The 20,021-nt window shown below is 33.7% G+C and overlaps 1 protein-coding gene across 1 annotated transcript in view; it reads right to left on the reverse strand.

Annotated features, from left to right (window-relative positions):
* Positions 1-256: 256 nt before the first annotated feature.
* Positions 257-20,021, reverse strand: part of ODR4 (odr-4 GPCR localization factor homolog) — a 34,616-nt gene continuing 14,851 nt past the window's right edge. The window contains exons 8-14 of the mRNA XM_081791864.1: positions 19,861-19,956; positions 18,696-18,764; positions 15,980-16,108; positions 14,989-15,079; positions 11,551-11,736; positions 5,038-5,148; positions 257-2,268 (exon numbers count right to left, since the gene is read on the reverse strand). Coding sequence (XP_081647990.1) covers positions 2,201-2,268; positions 5,038-5,148; positions 11,551-11,736; positions 14,989-15,079; positions 15,980-16,108; positions 18,696-18,764; positions 19,861-19,956 — 750 coding nt within the window. The 3' untranslated portion in view covers positions 257-2,200. The remainder of the gene's footprint in view (positions 2,269-5,037; positions 5,149-11,550; positions 11,737-14,988; positions 15,080-15,979; positions 16,109-18,695; positions 18,765-19,860; positions 19,957-20,021) is intronic.

Raw genomic sequence — 20,021 nt, forward strand, 5'->3', positions numbered from 1 at the left:
TCCTTTTGTACTGTTACTGTATTCCTATTCCATTATTTTAAACTTCTTATCCTTTGCAATGATTCATTCCCTATCTACTATTTTTAGCAGTTACACTTGAAATTTTACCATATATATTCAACATGCTTTAAACAGTATCTTCAACCACTTTCTGAATAATAAAGGCACCTCAGAACACTTTAATTCTAACCACCCTCCTTCCATCTTATAAGCTACTATCCAGTTTTTCAATTATATCCTATTTTAGAAGTCCACATTCATGTTGCATAAAATGTTTATTTAGTTTTACATTTTTTTTTACAGTTTTACTTCTTAAAAACACTTTTTTCATTACAATTGTTTTATATTAACAACACTTGATTTACATGTTTATCACTTTATTTGTTCACTAGTGCTTCAATTTCAGATCATCCTTACGGAATCATTTTCCTTCTTGAAGATCATCCTTTTGCAGTTTCTTTAGCGAAAGTCTGTTGATGGCAAAAATCTGTTTTTCATCAGAACATTTCAGTTTTGCTTCATATAAATTCTAAGTTGATAATTAGTTTTTCTCATAATTTTGAATCCATCATCTTTTGGGTACATTGTTGCTATTGAGAAGCCTACTAAGTATGTGACTGTCTTGCCTTCATTGGTGATCTTTTTGTCCCTTTGATTGCTTTTAAAATCTTGTATTTGGTTACCTTTTTGTTCTAATACTTTGGGTTAGGCATGGATTTGATCCAGATATGCCTGAGATATAATACGTTTCCTGAAATCATGAAGTCATATTTTTCCAACAAATCTGGAAAATAGTTATCTTCAAATATTGCCACTCCTCCACCCCTCTCTATTCTTTCCTCGTAATACTTCTAGTCTTTGTAATTCTTCTCTCCATATCTCTTAACTTCTCTTTAATATTTTTATTTCCTCGTTCCTTGTTTCTCCTTGCTGAGCACTGGATAATTTCTTTAGAACTCACTTACAGTTTATTTATTGTGTCTTCAGTTGAGTCTAACATGATATTCAACATGCTTGAGGTTTTGGGTTTTTTTTAATTTCAAGTAACATTTTTTTCATTTTTAGCAGTTCTTTAGTTCTCATTTGTGCCTGTGGTTCCATCTTCCATAGAAGTTGGTGATGAGACCTTGGAGAACTGAATCCAAAGCTTATTATTTCTATGGGAGCTTTCTCATGCTAGCTGGTTTCGATTTGCACTGGTAATCTATACTGCTTTATCATAATCTATGGAAATCTTGAGGCTGTATCTTGCTTCTGCCAGAAGTATTTATAGGATACTATAAACTGGGTAGCAACTTCAACTGTACTGGCTAGGACAGCATGTCAGATTCAGATTCATCTCCTTGTTTCTAGTTAAAGGCAAATTGCATATTGGCAGTGTTGCAACTAGTATTTGCCATCTGAGTAACCACTGCCCACTTGCATGTTTAATATTCACAATTCCCAACTCAAAATGTGTTCATTTTTGTGGGGGAGTCAAAATAGAGGTATGATTCTCAGAAACTTCCCTACTGTCTTTGAGCTGATTAATGCATTCAAAAGTAGGTTTCATTCAGGATTTAGTTTTGTAGTACCTAGTCTAATGTACCACTAGAAGTAAATGTCTAATATATTAAAACATGTATGATATGCTAACCTGAGAAAGCACATGATTTATGGCAATCCTTACCAACTCAAACCTCTCTGAAAAGGTTGCCTTATCCCTTGACCAGAACTCAATCAGTATTTTGTAACTGAGTATGCCTTAGAAAGGTCCTAGAGTATGCGTTCACCTAATAGGTAGTTGCCCCACTTCTTAGAAATTTCTCCAGTTATTCTATTACTAAGATATACAGTCAACCCTGACTATTCAAGTTTTCAATATCCTGATCAATATGCAATCCAGATCAAGAGGACTAAAATCTATGAAAGTAAGCCATCATTTTGAACATTTTTAAAAATAGATAATAAGGATTTGTGACATGCAACTTCCATCTATATGCACAACTTTATTTTTGCAAGCCTGAGCCATCTATAATATAAGCAGGGCTAAATGAGGCAGCTAGTGATTTCCATTTAGTCAGAAACACACCTAGTAGGCATTATTGGCAGCAGATCTGGCTGCTACTGTCTGAAATGTAGATGGATGGTCTGCATCTTTATGATTCATAATTGTTGGTCAGTGTTCTCTGGATGATCAGGAAGCTCTTTGTGTCTCACCCTAATCACTGAAGTAGTGAAAGGAGATCCCCGCAGCAAGGACTGCAACTGCAACCGCTGCAATCACACCTACAAGTAAAACAAACACAAAACACGTGGAAATGGGATGAGCCAAAGAAAGGCTTAACTGATCCTCAGCTCTGAAATGCAGGTGACTGATGCGCCTCAACGAGACACACATGCACAAACACATATACTTCCACACACACATATATATGTACTAAAAGCCAGCAAAGTCTGAGGAGGAAAATACAGCTGTAAGTTGAACAGCTTGCCAAGGTTGAACTGGTAACCATGTACTTCACCACTTAGCAAACAAAACCCTAAAAAAAAAAAAAGCATGTCTCTTTAACACATATGTACACACCTAAGAGAAAGACTCACACATACTTGAAAAGGTTTCTTTCTTTTTTTTATTTTTAATTTTTTAATGTTTATTTATTTTTGAGAGAAAGGGAGACATAGTATGAGTGGGAGAGGAGCAGAGAGAGACAGAATCTATGCTGTCAGCACAGAGCCTGATGTGGGGCTTGACCCACGAACCATCAGATCATGACCTGAGCTGAAATCGGATGCTTAGCTGACTGAGCCACCCACGTGCCCCAAAAAGCCTTCTATAAATATGTACACTGAATAAGTCAGTCAGAGAAAAGACAAATACCATATGATTTCACTCATATGTGGAATTTAAGAAACACAACAGATGAACATAGGGGAAGGAAAAGAAAAATAAGATAAAAACAGAGCAGGAGACAAACCATAAGAGATTCTTAAATACAGAGAACAAACTGAGGGTTGCTGGAGGGGTGGTAGAGGGGGTGGGCTAAATGGGTGATGGGTACTAAAGAGGGTACTTGTTGAGATGAGTACTGGGTTTTATATGTAAGTGATGAATCACTGAATTTTATTCCTGAAACCATTATTACACTATATATTAATTGGTTGGATTTAAATAAAGTTTTAAAAAATAAATTAATTAAATAAAATAAATATGTACAATGACATCCAAGCCATCTCATGGTAACTAGCTTAAACCATAAGAGAGCTCCAATGAGCAGTGTGTCTCAAACGTTACAAGGCAAAGTCAATTGTGTAGCTATTAAAACTACAAAAACTCAGATTCCACCGTTATAAAATCTAAGAATTAGTAAGCCTGTGCTGGTAACTTTTATTTTTATTCATTTTTTTTCTGATAATTGTAAGTTAACCAAAACAAACTGACCAGAGAAGTCCAGACACAGACCCACACATATACACACCCTTTGGTACAAAGAATTTGGGTAATCAGCTAATGAGTAAGTGACAACAAAAACAACTAAATTTCCTAACTTCTCTCAGTCAAAAGTCTTAATGCTTACAAAGCATTTTTCAAATTGGCATTCCACTTAACAGTCTACATGTTCTTCCATTAGTAAGTCTGAACAATGTTAAAGTGACTGCCACACTTCTTGGAGCCTTTAAAATTTTGAAATTCAAATGACATATCGGACAAAGGGCTAGTATCTAAAATCTATAAAAAGCTCACCAAACTCCACACCCGAAAAACAAATAACCCAGTGAAGAAATGGGCAGAAAACATGAATAGACACTTCTCGAAAGAAGATATCCGGATGGCCAACAGGCACATGAAAAGATGCTCAACGTCGCTCTTCATCAGGGAAATACAAATCAAAACCACTCAGATATCACCTCACGCCAGTCAGAGTGGCCAAAATGAACAAATCAGGAGACTACAGATGCTGGTGAGGATGTGGAGAAAGCGGAACCCTCTTGCACTGTTGGTGGGAATGCAAACTGGTGCAGCCACTCTGGAAAACAGTGTGGAGGTTCCTCAAAAAATTAAAAATAGACCTACCCTATGACCCAGCAGTAGCACTGCTAGGAATTTACCCAAGGGATACAGGAGTACTGATGCATAGGGGCACCTGTACCCCAATGTTTATAGCAGCACTCTCAACAATAGCCAAAGTATGGAAAGAGCCTAAATGTCCATCAACTGATGAATGGATAAAGAAATTGTGGTTTATATACACAATGGAGTACTACATGGCAATAAGAAAGAATGAAATATGGCCCTTTGTAGCAACGTGGATGGAACTGGAGAGTGTGATGCTAAGTGAAATAAGCCATACAGAGAAAGACAGATACTATACGTGTTCACTCTTATGTGGATCCTGAGAAACTTAACAGGAACCCATGGGGGAGGGGAAGGAAAAAAAAAAAAAAAGAGGTTAGAGTGGGAGAGAGCCAAAGGATAAGAGACTCTTAAAAACTGAGAACAAACTGAGGGTTGATGAGGGGGTGGGAGGGAAGGGAGGGTGGGTGATGGGTATTGAGCAGGGCACCTGTTGGGATGAGCACTGGGTGTTGTACGGAAACCAATTTGACAATAAATTTCATATATTTAATAAATAAATAAATAAATAAATGAATAAATGAATAAATAAATAAAATTTTGAAATTCATTATAAATTTCCAGACTTGCATTTGACCTATTTCATAGAATACATACCAAAATCTTCTACGGTAACAGTTTTGCAAAGAACACCAGTTTGCAAAGCACTGGCCCAACTATACTAACTGAGTCCCAAAACTCAACATGTTTTTCTTCTAAAAACACCAAAAAAATTAACAGAAAGTATCATGTTCGAGGGCACTTGAGATAATGCATTATTTATAAATCTTTCCATCTCCAGGATCTAGCACTTTCCATAATACTCAAATACTCCTTAAACCAGTACTTCTAAGAAAGCAAAAATGGAATGGAAATAATTTTAAAATAATAAGAAAACTCAAAATTCAAAATATTTTTTCAATGTTATAAAAGAAATTAAATACCTATGTTTTGCTGAATTTTCAGTATTATTCTAGTTTTAATTGGTTTTTCAGGATGTTCATCATCTGTGCTGTCCAATGAAGCTTCAGTATTCACAGAGTACCTCATACAAGCTGCAAGAGGATAATAATAATTTAATAATAATTCCTAAATGAGAATTACCATTTTAAAATTAATTTTAAAGAATACTATAAAGAGCATATACAACAAGCTCCATTTTCCTTCAACTTGACTTTTTTTAATAACACAATGTATTTGCTCATTATCAAATGCAGGCCAATTCAATCTCATGGAATGTATGTTAAGATGACAATTTTTAAAATCCTGTATGTAATTTTATAACTGACTGAAATCAAACAGCCATAGAGCTAGTTCTGAGTGACTCCCACAAATTATAATTCATTGACTATATGGTAGTAGAAATAAACTGATACCAAAAATCAAACCAGATAGGAGCAGGGTAACCTTCACTCTTAATTGGGATTAATTTCTATCGTTCTTATTGATGGTTTGACAATTAAGAACTTCAAATAATTAGATATTAATAATAAAAGCAGGGATTTGCAAATTGCAGCCCATGGGCCAGACTTTATGTGCCCCACAAAGCCTAAAATATTTACTATTTGGACCTATAAAGAAAAAGTTTGCTGACTGGATCTAACCTGAAATTTGATATGTAGTTGTACCCTTTAAATTTTTTCACGTTTATTTTGCGAGAGGAGCAGAGAGTGAGGGAGAAAGAGAACTCCAAACAGGCTTCCACACTGTCAGCGCAGAGCCCGAAAGGGGCTTCAACTCACAAACCGTGAGATTATGACCTGAGCTGAAATCCAGAGTTGGATGCTTAACTGACTGAGCCACCGGGGTGCCCTGACATATAGTAGTACCCTCTTATCTGCAGATAAGTATCTTTCAGATACTTGCAGTCAACTGCAGTCCAACAGCAGATGATCTTCTGACACAGCATCAAAAGTCAACAGTAGCCTAATCCTTGGTCACAATGCCTGCGTCATTCACCTCACTTTATCTCATGAGACATTTTATCATCTCATATCATCACAAGGGGGGAGTATAAATACAAGAAGATATTTGGAGAAAAAGAAAGAACACATGCACATAACTTCTTTAATAGTATACTGTTATGACTGTTCTATTTTATTGTTAGTTATCATTGTAAACTCTTACTGTGCCTAATTTATAAACTAAACTTTATCACAAGTACATATACATAGGGAAAAACACAGTATAGAGAGTTTGGTACTATCTGCAGTTTCAGGCTTCTATTGGGGGTCTTAGAACTTATCCTCTGCAAATAAGAAGGGACTACTGTATTCAAGCAAAATATGATCATAAATTTGACCTTAAAACAACTCAATGTTAAGCAAGGCAACTCTTTATCCCATTTTACAGATGGAAAATAGGACCTGGGAAGTTAAGTGCATATTTGAGGGTAATGGATAGCAGACTGAGGATTCAAATACAAGTTCTCTATTTCATTATACTAGCAATAATTTATGTAGGTTGGTTTAGCTGAATTTATTTAACATTGATTAAAAAAAGTGTTTCAACTAAAGGGCCGCCTGGGTGGTTCAATCAGTTAAGCATCCGAATCCTGACTTCAGCTCAGGTCATGATCTCACAGTTCGTGGCACTGAGCCCCGCACTGGCACAGAGCCTGCCTAGGATTCTCTTTCTCCTCTCTGCCCCTCCTCCCACCTCTAACCAGAGTGCATATCTCTCAAAGTAAATAAACTTAAAAAAAAAAAAGTGTCTGAACTAAGAACATCCTTAGAGATCACATAGACCAGTGGTTTTCATGTTTTTTCCTAGTGCTAAAGAATCTGACAGAAAATCCCAGCATGTAAAATAGATGAAAATAGAATTACGCAGCTAAAACAAGAATGGAGGGATCCTGAAGCCAGACTCCCTTCCTTCCCTCAGAGGTGGTAATCAAATGCTGTTCTATAGAGCTCTAGGGAACTATCTGAAAGCATCTGCTCCATGTTGATACCTTTGTTTACAAAGAGAACACAGAGAGACAGTAACTACTGTTTAAATTCAAGGTAAAATGACAATGGAGTACTACGTGGCAATGAGAAAGAATGAAATATGGCCCTTTGTAGCAACATGGATGGAACTGGAGAGTGTTATGCTAAGTGAAATAAGCCATACAGAGAAAGACAGATACCATATGTTTTCACTCTTAGGTGGATCCTGAGAAACTTAACAGAAACCCATGGGGGAGGGGAAGGGGAAAAAAAAAAAAAAAGGTTAGGGTGGGAGAGAGCCAAAGCATAAAAGACTCTTAAAAACTGAGAACAAATTGAGGGTTGATGGGGGGAGGGAGGGAAGGGAGGGTGGGTGATGGGTATTGAGGAGGGCACCTTTTGGGATGAGCACTGGGTGTTGTATGGAAACCAATTTGACAATAAACTTCATATATTGAAAAAAAAATAAATTCAAGGTAAAATAGATAATTTCCTGGATTTAAAATGTCTTTACAGACATCTTTATATCTCAATATAACCGCACAGGCTCACAAGTATGATACATAAACTTATGGAAACAGTTATTTGTGGTACCAAAATGGATGAAAGAGAAAGAAAAAAATGCCTATTTTTACCAATTTCCCATGAAGATAAGTTTACTGTCATTTTCAGAAATCATCTTTAGCAACTACTTCATTACAATCTAGGCTATCACGGTTTCTTTTTTCCCTCTTCAAGCATATGATGAAAGTACTTTAAAGACTAACACAAAACCCCCTTCTCTTTTTTTTTCTCCCATATCACATTGGTTGCAAAGGCTAACAAACTCTTATCATGAATTATCTCTAGAACCATTCAGTCTTCTATATTTCCAGTTTTCTAGTTTTCTCAAGGGCTCTAACACTTTAGTTCTAGATTACATTAGCCCACCCCTAACTTTATATTTCCCCTAACTTCACCTATAGATCAAAAGGTTGAATGCACAGCACACTTTTATTCATGGTAGCACACACACACAACTCTGGCTTTTCTGTCAGTAAATAAAATAAATAATTTCTATTAGTAAATAAAATAAAAAAAAACTTTTTTTGGGGGGCCACTAAAATCCTTGTATCTGATAACAAATAAAAATAATGGATGAAGCAGAAATTAAACTTATTTGCTAAAGGATTTTTTTTTACTTGAGTACTTGTATTTAAAGAGCACAAAAATGGTTTTGTCATGATGTTGCTTATGCATTTAACATTGAATTGTTACCTGCAAAAGTCATGCTCTAGTAATGTCAAATCCTCTGCACAAATAAGTTACTTCTCTAAAAAAAGATATTTCATTGCTCTATTTCCATTTTGAATCTGTCATACAAAATCATATTGCTTCGATACAAATCTGAGATCATTTACAGAAGCAGAGCCATAACAACTTATTTGTGCTTGTTTTTGGTGGGGACTTTTAGGACTTTAATTCAAATCTCAGACATTATGTCATTTTCCTAGTATCTGAAATTTAAATGCAAATAACATGATTCGATAGGAAGTTAGATCTTAATCATTCCTTAAAACCAGGTAATTTTAACTTCAGACAAGCCCCAAATTAATCATGTGAGAAAGTAGAGCAACTGTCAACAAACAAGAAAAAACAAGAGCCATAATGAATGCATGCTAAGTTATCAATGTGATCAATTTTATTCCAAGCTATTGATAGTTAGGACTGTTTAGATGCTTAAAATAAAATGTTAGGACTTGAACTCCTTAGTGGTCTTCTTCCCCATCCCTGAATACTAAAGTAATGAGGTTTCACTATAACCAGTGATGTAGTCGTAAAAATACATGTTCATTAGTACTTCTCTTTCCTTCATAATTATCAATGTTTAACCAAACAACAATTAATTAGCTCTAATAAAAAGACACAATTGGCAAAGATGAGTTTCACCAGATTTTAAAGGTAGGTCTCCAAATTTTTAGCTGATACTGTAGATAAAATACATCTGAGTTATTAATATCTAGTAGGAGATGACTAACACACCTAAGAAATTCTAAAGCCACAGTTATCCCTCACCTTAAGTGAGTCATTTTTACAAACAAATTGTTCTTCATCCCTTAAGTCATTTAAAAGTATGTTATTTTAAGGTACTTACCTGGCAAAATATGTATTTCAAACATAGCAACTACTTGGCAAGTATATTATAGTATAGAAATAATAATAATCAGCAAATAACAACACCAAATACTTAGAAAATTAAGCCAGAAACTTATAACAAGTTTAACACCCCTAAATGTACAGTAATTGATTTTAATTTTTGAACTTGAACAACTGAACTCCACTTTTTATGATTTTACACAAAAACCCTAATTTCAAATATTTAGGAAAATCTATGTATACCATAAAATACTACTTTTATACTTTATGTTAACATTTTTCATTATAATTCAGAAGGTTCATTTTTTAAAAGTTTTATAATAATGCTAGTTAATATCATCTTACAGTTATGTATCTCTTTTTGTTTAGAAAGTATTTTCCCTAACATTTATATTAAATTCTCATATCAACCCCAAGAGAATCTGGGGTTCAGAGGTGAATTGTTTAAAGTCACACAGATGTAAGTGGCACACCTGGACTCAGTTAAAATATTATCTCCATAAAATTATGCATCTAATATTTTTTAGTAAACTAATAAATGAATAAATGAGTGACAAATAAATTGAGAAATAAAGAAGTGAATAAGTGAATATAGTTCTAAACCAATAGAATACTAATGAAAAAGCACTTGATTTTTCTACTAAAATGTTTGTTTTTACCCTGTCCCATAATTTGGGAATATGTTATTTTGTTATTAAATATGCTAATTACCAAATCATTCCTTCTAATTCAACAAAAACTTGATGAAGCAAAACTAATATAATTCTAGACAAGTCATATTCTTGGCCACAATACATCTGATGCTAGTGTTCAATTCCTAAAAAAAACCTAGATTTACTTTTAGTGCATTCATCATTCAAAATGAACTCAAATGTCACAGAATGAACACAAATGCTCTCAGATTTTTTCTAATCCCAGACAAGGATAATGCCTGTGCTGAATGTTCTGATAATTCTGTTCATCCCTCTATTATAGAACTAGTCACCTTGTTTTAGAATAACTCATTTTTCTCTATTTCCCACTATACCATGAGCTTCTAATAGTCAGGACTATATATTTGATCTCTAGAACCCTCATGCTTAACACATAATAGGCAATCAAAAATAATCAATCAGGGGTGCCTGGGTGGCTCAGACGGTTGAGCGTCTGACTTTTGATTTTGGCTCAGGTCACGATCCCACAGTTTGTGAGACTGAGTCCAGCATCAGGCTCCACAGTGCAGAGCCTGCTTGGAATTATCTCCCTCTCCCACTGCCCCTTCCCTGATCATGTTCTCTCTTTCTCTCTCAAGATAAATAAATTAAAAGAAAATTTTTTAAAGTAATCATTCAAACACTAATTTGGGATTTATGTACATTTCAAAAACAGTGCAGACTCCGTAAACAAGCACATTTCCCATAATGAAGTAGTATCTTCAATACATCATATAATACTAGAAAAACATTTAATCTAGAAATCATGAGTTTGACACAGGATACATTTAAGTATACACAGCTAAACTTTCCAAGTTGCTGTTTTGTTCCTTTGTGTTTGTAATGTTAAACTCTTCCTACTCAAGTTAATCCATCTCTATACTAGATTACCAGCATAAAAAGAAAATCACATATTTTTAAATGTTCGTCTGTTTAATATGTTTAAACATGTTTAATATGTTTAAATAACATGTTTAAATATGTTTAATATGTTTCATCACATATTTTTAAATGTTTCAGGAAGCCTGCTATACACTCTTATATACTTATTTATAGATATGTTTTCATATCCTGCCTTCACTAGAAACAAAACAAAAACAAAGCAAAGCAAAACAAAACAAAAACAGCCTTCTAAAATGTAAGGTCAAATGTGAAAGTGACAGGGGAAGAAATTATGTTACATAATTAGATGCTATGGCAAATCTGTGCTCTATAAAAATAAGGTTGATCCAATGTTTGGAACTGCCTTTTTCAGCTTAGTATCCCAATTATAAGAAAGAGACAAGAAAATAGAGGCCAATATATGAAAAAGATGTTTAATAAAGTGTTCAAAAAACACTGCGACATTATGCTTAACCAAATATTAAGATAATGAATTTTAAGAAAACTTTCCATATAATAAAACAAATACCTTAAGAGCTATATATTTCCACTTATTTAAGGATGAATTTTTTTAATGAAGATCTACTTGCTAGGCTTAGAAAAATTTTAAGTATCTTAAATTTTGGTAGAATTTTCCAAGAAAACACTGACTACATGTTCATCATATGTAGAAATTAAACAGACACATTTTTAAATGCCTTGAAAATATCAAACAGAACTAGTATCAAAGAAATCTAAAGACATATTTAAGCTAGATGCCTCATAGGTAATCTTAGAAAAAGTTTAATGATGTTCTTAAGTAACATTATATAATTACCTGTGTTTATTTCCTCTGCAATTTCCAAATCTTCTATTTGAATCATATGATCTAACATCTCTATAAAATGGTCTCTCATTTCTTCAGCTGACTCATCACCAAATTTATAATCACATAACATTATAGTGGATCCCGGAATGGGGACAAAAACTCGGTGAGGGAGGATGTGAAACTCTTTTTCAGAATCTAAATGGAGAAGGAACATTATCAATATTTAGATGGGTCTGTCACTAGGATCAGTGATATATTTTGATAAGTATATGAAAATATACACTAATAAAAACAAAACCTAAAAGGTCTTTTCATTTTCTAATTGATCTTACACAAAATTGCTCTTATTGAATTCTGCTTTACCTTAACACCCCTGGCCTCTGCAAGGGACTCCATGATGCTCCTATGAAATGTAAACTTACCCACTGCCTTCAGTGTGAAGATACTGTTAGTTATACATTCTTGTAATATCCACTGTCCTATGAAAGAACACCCAATAGAGAATTTTGTCCCTGGTCTCAGAAATAGTTGTTTTTCTTATTTCTTACTTTCTTATTGTACTTCTTACAAGCAATGGATTTTATAAAAATAGTATTTCTCTTCTTCATGTAAGTTTGGAGCCAAATTAGTGGCCCACTTACACCAAGTGTATAGGACATGATAGTACATTTCACACTAATCTTACCACTGACTTCATCTTACTAGATCTAGGCTGATTACATGTTTTATATACGAATCTTACTGTAACTTCATCCTGCTTTCTTTTTCATTTTCCCTTTACCTCATTCTTACCGCTAGTATTTATCTTGTTATCTTGTTAACTGTAATACCTTTTTGCAAACAGCCTTAAATTATCAATAGAAAAAAAATCTGGATATAAATAAACAGTATTTCATTCTTTGAATACTCACAAAGTAAAATATAATACTTCCCCTAATTTTTAATACAGTCACTGGTCTACATAAACACATAATAATTGTTTAGCTCAACACCATGATTCTAATGAACTATTAACAAAGATAGAGATATTGTGTAAAGAATGACCTCTTTTAGCAATGGATGTGATTAAATAAGCTACCAATATACAGATCAAATAGAAAACTAGGGCTCACTTTAGTAGCAATCTACATTTCCTTGTCAGGAAACTAGTAGTAGCTTTATAAAACTATAAACAGAAGATGATGAAGGTGGCCTTAAGTGTCACAGGAAATGCTATGACTTAAAAATTATGTGTTCTTACCAGATTCTGCTTATTATCTTGTTTTCATATGAGAACTGGGAGAAAAATTTTACTATTTGACCAGGCTGCCTCCTAGCTGTAATATTATATTACTGCAATTTTTACTGTAGCATGTATATTGTCCACACATTGAAATTAGGAATGTATTATTTTATTCTGGGCTACAGTTTCTTATAACAGGCTAATGTAATTAGTTAAGGTCTCAAAGGCCACTCAATTACCAGTGAAAACTTTTATTTTTATTGAAAATTTAGGAATAATATTAGATTGTAACATTACCTTCTAATATATCAAACTTAACGTATACATATCACAACTGCTATGAGAAGTAATTTTACTACTTGAACATCACCAAAAATTTCAAAACACTAGCTCACTTAATATAAAACAATATCAATGCATTTTTAAATGCTCTAAATAGAGTATTTAACTAAAGTGTGTGATAGGGTAGGTCTTTGGCATTAATGGTGAATGTATCCCTATGTCCCCAAAAATCCTAAAATTCACAGTTCAATTATAGCACAGTCTGTTGCTTAGAAAGTGAAGTAATGTTTAGCACCAGGAGAGTTATTACATACACAAAGTTAAGTAGTATAAACAAGGTCACACTGGGGCACCTGGGTGGCTCAGTAGGTTATTAAAAGTCTCTCTCTCTCTTTTTTTTTTTTTAAGTTTAAAGTTTATTTCTGTCTGAGCCAGACAGAGTGCATGAGTGGGGGAGGGAGAAGGGGGGAGAGAGAGAGAAAGAGAAAGAGAGAGAGAAAGAGAGAGAGAGAGAGAGAGAGAGAGAGAGAGAGAGGATCCAAGCAGCCTCCACACTGTTAGGTCAGAGCCCAACGGGAGGTTCGATCTCATGAATCATGAGATCATGACCTGAGCCAAAACCAAGAGTTGGATACTTAACTGACTGAGCCACCCAGGCACCCTGCATTTGACTCTAGATTTTGGCTCAGGTCATAATCTCAGCAGTTCATGAGATTGAGCCCTGCAGTGGGTTCTGCACTGACAGTGCAGAGCCTGCTTGGGATTCTCTCTCCCTCTCTGCCCCTCCTTTGCTCTCTCTCTCAAAAACAGTAAATGAATTAAAACACACACACACACACACACACACACACACACACACACACACACACAAGGCCACACTGACATGAGGCTGATAGGCTGGTAGGCTGGGTGACTAATTGACCAGGTTTTACATACTTTACAAAACAAAAATCTCAATCCAACTGCTGCATATAAAATTCAAATTCATGTCTCAGCAAAACTATACATTATTACTAAATGGAGCTTCAGGGTTACTTGTGAAGTACAGAAAGGACAAATGTTAAATTAAATCTGGCAATTCCACCAATCTATCATACTACGGATATAAAAGAGATAATTAGTCCACCAAACCTAATATACTAGCTATCAGTAGTCCTAAAAGAAGTTAGTTATACAGAGAAGATTTTCCTATAAACATAAAAATATTCCCTTAACAAGCTAATGTACATGTTTCATTTAGATACATATTCAACTGTGAATTGCAAATGCACTCACACCTGAATGGTTGGAAGATAGAGAAAAGTGTGCAACTTCAAAAAGCATACTCAATATTATAATTCTCCTTTTGAGTAAAAAAAAATATATTATTAACACAAATTACATAAATGGTATAGTTTATATTTCTCAAAAGATGGAATAATTATAAAAGGTTAAGACAGAATGACCCAGTCTTTTTCAAATCTAATAAAGTTTGTTATAGTAATAATGAGAAGTATATAAATTAGTATACAAAAAAACTTAGATCAACTGCATATATACTACAAATTAATACCTACTAAAAATTTATCATATAATACTTAACACTAATAAATATTTTGTTTTGGATAATTTTTTTTTAAACACCAGATATTAATTTAATAATATTAGCTTTAAAATGTTAATACAGTTTACCCATTCTGGCAGAAATTCATGCAGAGTTTACAAAAAAATCCTCCCTCAGATTTTAAAAATGTTGACAGATTTGCTATTATAAGGTGTGTCAAACATTTTTTTGGGGGGTGGCAACTGAAAAATTGTCATTTGCTAAAAAAAGTAAAAGATGCCATATCGTTGTAAAAGACAGATATAAGTAGTTACAAAAGATAACATATCTATTACATTTTGACATCCTATTACTGTATTGATAACACACACATAAAAAGTTCTTAATTTTATACTCATAACTTTTTTTTCTGGAACTTCATTCAAAAGCAGATCCTCAAATAGTATTTCACAACGATCTGCAACTGTATTCAATATATCTCTCTTCATTGCCTATAAAAAAAAAATCACAATAAGAAATGAAATCCGTGACTTTAGATTTGCATTATTTTATTACCACTCCCCCCCCCCAACATAGTTGTCCTCCCTGTATAATCATGTTCACTACAATAATTGGTGGTACATCATCTCATTTTTGTTAAAGTTTATGCATTTGAGTGAGAGAGAGAGAGATAGAGAGCAAGCTCAGGGGAGGGGCAGAGAGAGAATCCCAATCGCTGATAGTGTGGAGTCTGATGTGGGGCTGGCTCCATGCCACAAACAATGAAATCATGACCTGAGCCCAAATCAAGTCACTTAAGTGACTGAGTCACCCAGGCGCCCCACATCATTCCATTTTTTTAATATCCATTGCTTTAACATGATTAACACATTAACAGTTTAACAGCACATTTGCCTAGCCTTCATTTAAATAATTAATTAAAACCAAATAAATGAATGAAATTTTGTGTCTAAACAAATAAAGCTAGTGTTCCAAATTAGGAAATGTATAATTATAACAAAAGTGCCAGTCATCATTTTTTAAATTTCTGAATTATCCAGATTATAGAATACTAGGTAATAGTATTTCCAATGAATACTTTTCCTGTTATTTATAAAGTTTAACTTCCTTCTGAAGAGATAATTTCAAATGTACTACTAGATTAAAACTGTGGATCACTGAATAAATATGTATAATCATCACTTTAAAAAAAGGCATAGACCAGATATCCTACAGATGAAAATCTTGGGACCAACGACATGGTACATTTGGATTAGCTAAGAGATTTGACCTTTATCAGTTAAAATCAAATTAATAATTATGAAATCGGAGACTGAAATAAGATTTTAGGATTTTTGAATAGTTATGTTAACATGCTTCTGTTTTTCATACAGCAGTTATTCCTTCTGTACCTGCACAGCATCTTTAACCTTGGGTTTACTGCTATGAATATAAGCTCTGCATTTCACGGCACCCTTAAGGTTTACCGAGCCACTGCAGATCTGGACTGTGGCTGTGGATCTGCGGTCTGAATTCAGAAGCTGAAAGACAAAATCTATTTAAGTTCTAAGAGCCAATAATTATTAATTATATGAAACATTTAAACATTATATAAGCCATTTCATGAAGTGACTGAACCAAGTGTTTGAAAATATCTTCCATAAATTACTAAAAGGCCTTCACATTCCTTATTAAATTATATATTATTTTCTGAGTATTTTAAATGTACTCTGAAGTAAAACACAACCCCCAAAATGGGACACAGTAAAAATGAAAATTCTAAGTATACCTGGAATAAATAGGGGCAATTCTGAAGAACAAACACAAATCATGTAACTTGTGAATAGTGCTATGCGCCTCTGCAATAATAATAATAATAATAATAATCAGGAAAAAAGGAGGAAAAATGGTGAAGAAACTGAAAGACATGACTATGTAGCTACTGAGAGCACATGAATAGTTAATGTCTAATGTAATTCAGGCAAAGTTAGTTTGGGGTTTTTTTGCGTGTGTTTTTTAAAGAATTTAAAGTTAATACAGTCAAGGTCTTATTGGTAAAAAATCTGTCATAAACCAAAAAATTCAAAATGTTCCAGGACTGGTTAAAACAAAGTTTATCCTCAAACCAAGCAGCAGGGTGATAATGCTCATACTGTACCTGGAATAATCCTATGATACTTGTAGAGATCATTGATATATCAATAAGGTGAGGGTGGAGGAGGAATACTGGGCTTCCTTTATCCACTACACAGAACTTTACTACAAATGAAACTATTCCATTTTGGAACATAATGCCCTTTTTTATGTATTTAATATCTAATTTATATGTCTTACAATATACAACACATTTTTATTAAAAAAAATTTTTTTTAACGTTTATTTATTTTTGAGACAGAGAGAGACAGAGTATGAACAGGGGAGGGTCAGAGAGAGGGAGACACAGAATCTAAAACAGGCTCCAGGCTCTGAGCTGTCAGCACAGAGCCCGACGCGGGGCTCGAACTCACAGACTGCGAGATCATGACCTGAGCCGAAGTCGGCCACCCAACCGACTGAGCCACCCAGGCGCCCCTATACAACACATTCTTAACATATACATGTATAAATTAGGGCACTGTTTTCCACAAAGTACTAGACTATATATAAAAGACTACACACACACACACATACACAGATGGAGGAGAGTTTTCAAAAGATATAAGGACTAACTTACTCCTTTTTGGTGGAAATGTACCTGTATGCTACAAAGATCAACGACTTTTGGTTTCTTTGGACTCAGGAACAAACTAGCTTAAAAAGAGACTCTGGGAACCTAACTTGGTCATAACTGGAGGAATTTTTGTGACACTGATATGGTATTTTGGAAAAGAAAAAGATCCATCTGGTTATGGTGACCAAGAACTTTACAGAAGTGGTGGTAGCATTTGGGGTAGATCTTAAAGTATGGATAGGATTCTGACTGCCTGAATGACAGAGAAACGACTGTACTGGCCAAGACACATGGCTCAGAAAATAAACAGAATTTTAAAGGCACAGAAAGCAAACCTCTGAAACTTTTCTAACTAGTCAGTATAGAGCAATGAAGGAATTTAAAACAAGGAGATTATTAACACAATCAGTGCCTAACCCTTATATACATTCAACAAATATTTTGTGAAAAAAAAACCTAACAAGTAAGACTTTAGATACAACTATTCCATTTAGGAACACAATGCCTTATTTTATATATTTAATATCTAATGTATATGTTTTACATATCTAGTAAAAAGCATACAGGTACAGGAATAGCTTTAAAACAAGGGACACTTCTAACCTCAAAGGTACTAACAAGAGAAATTGAGAACTATGTTGATTGGCATTAAGTCCAATGACAATCTAGTAAATGCTCTATTGCTAAACACAGAGAAGGAAAAGAAAGGAAAACAGCCTCCTATGAAAATTACTTTTAAGTCTATTTTACTTAGGTAAAATAACATACAATAAAAAAAATATCCTGTTCTGCATGCATACTTTTAGGAATAATTAATGGCTTTAACTTTTTATTCTTCAAGATATCCAATTCTCAACTTCTGAAAAGAAGAGGTGTGTAATTTAAAACAACCATATAAAAATATAAAAATTGCTAATGCTGTGTGATTTTTAACAAATCAGAGGCAGTATAAATATACTTCAAAATGAAGTATATGACAACTCTTGGAACATCTCTGCACACATCATTTTAAGTTGTTAAGAACTACAACTTTGCTTATAAAACCTATAACCCAAAATATCACACACATGTACGTATGTGTATGTACGTATATGTTATACATGTATATGTACTATACGTATACGTATACTATACGTATGTATATGTATATATATATATACGTATATATATATATAATACATACATAAATTGCTATCTACTTGATGCTAAAATTTTAACAGCCTTGAGGCAAAACACCAAAATAGGTTTCATTAAAATAATGTTTCTGGTAAATAAATTTCCTAGAACTGGACATTTTGTACACCTTATGTTTCTAAAGTTCTTTAATTCTCTAATTATAAAAACCAGAACAATTTCATTATGATTATTCTAAGAAATAATGTATTTTGATTAGATAAGTAGTATTTTAAAATATTTACCAAATGTGTTAGCACTTTGACATCAAAACAATGACTAGTCGCTTGAACATTTCCTCTAGAAGATTTTTTCTGAAAAAACACAAAAGTTAAAAAACTTGATTATTGAGATCTGAGTGGAATATAAAAGATAATTTAGGAGCCATCCTACATATTCTAAGTAATTTAGAGGAAAAGAAAGTCTTATTATTTGTTTCATATTAGCTTTTTCTATAGATATGTTACTTTGTGTATTCTCTATCAATCAATGTATATTCTTAAAAACCACTAATTCCCTACTTTTGTTTCTCTAAAGCAACAATTGGCAAACTATGGCCTATGGGTCAAGTCTAGACTCCCTCTCGTCTTTGTAAATACAGAATACAATCAAGATCATTCATTTACATGTTATCCATGGCTGCTTTCATGCTACAACAGCAGAGGTGAATAGCTGCCAGAGACCATGTCGCCGACAATGTCTAATATATCTACTATTTGGTTTTTTACAAAAAGTTCACTGACCCTTGCACTAAAGGGGGAAATTACCAGTTTCTCCTCAGATCAAAGCTATTTTAGAAGTTTGTACAGATTCCTTCTACAAAATGACCAAACTTAGTCTTTAAACTGCTATCAAAGTAGAACATGTACCTTCAGTTTCTTGTCTTTTTTTTTTTTTTTTTTAATGTACCTTTAGTTTTAAGCAAGCAGTTTACAATTTGGAAATCAGAATTTAGATGACATGTACTTCTTCAGATTTCAGGATCCAATTAATTCAGAAATAATCTCCCATAATTTTCTGAAAAAACATTTATTTGCTTTACTTTAAAAAACCTTAGAGGGCACCTGGGTGGCTCAGTTGGTTGCCTGTCCAACTTCGGCTCAGGTCATAATCTCAGTTTGTGAGTTCGAGCCCTGCATCAGGCTCTGTGCCGACAGCTCAGAACCTGGAGCCTACTTCCAATTCTGTGTCTCCCTTTCTCTCTCTGCCCCTCCCCTGTTCGTGCTCTGTCTCTCTTGCTCTCAAAAATAAACAAACATTAAAAAAAATGAAAAAAAAAAAAACAACCAAAAGACCTTAGAAATAAGAAGTAGATGGAAACTGTTTTCATGAAGGCAAGAACTAAAGATGTCATTTTTAATTTTTCCTTAAGTACAAATAATTTCATAAGATGATTTTCTCTCAACTCACCTGCCCTTCTAACAGGTCACAATCTTCATCTTTAACTTGTCCATTAATCAAATAAACACCATTTTCTATTTGCTTGGCCCAGCGTACAAGTCCATTCTTAAAAAAAATATAACATGGATATCTTTCAGATATAATGCCATCTCAATTAAACTCCCTAGAGT

The sequence above is a fragment of the Panthera onca genome, chromosome F1, assembly GCF_046562875.1.
Source record: "Panthera onca isolate mPanOnc1 chromosome F1, mPanOnc1 haplotype 2, whole genome shotgun sequence".
NCBI classification, from domain to species: domain Eukaryota; kingdom Metazoa; phylum Chordata; class Mammalia; order Carnivora; family Felidae; genus Panthera; species Panthera onca.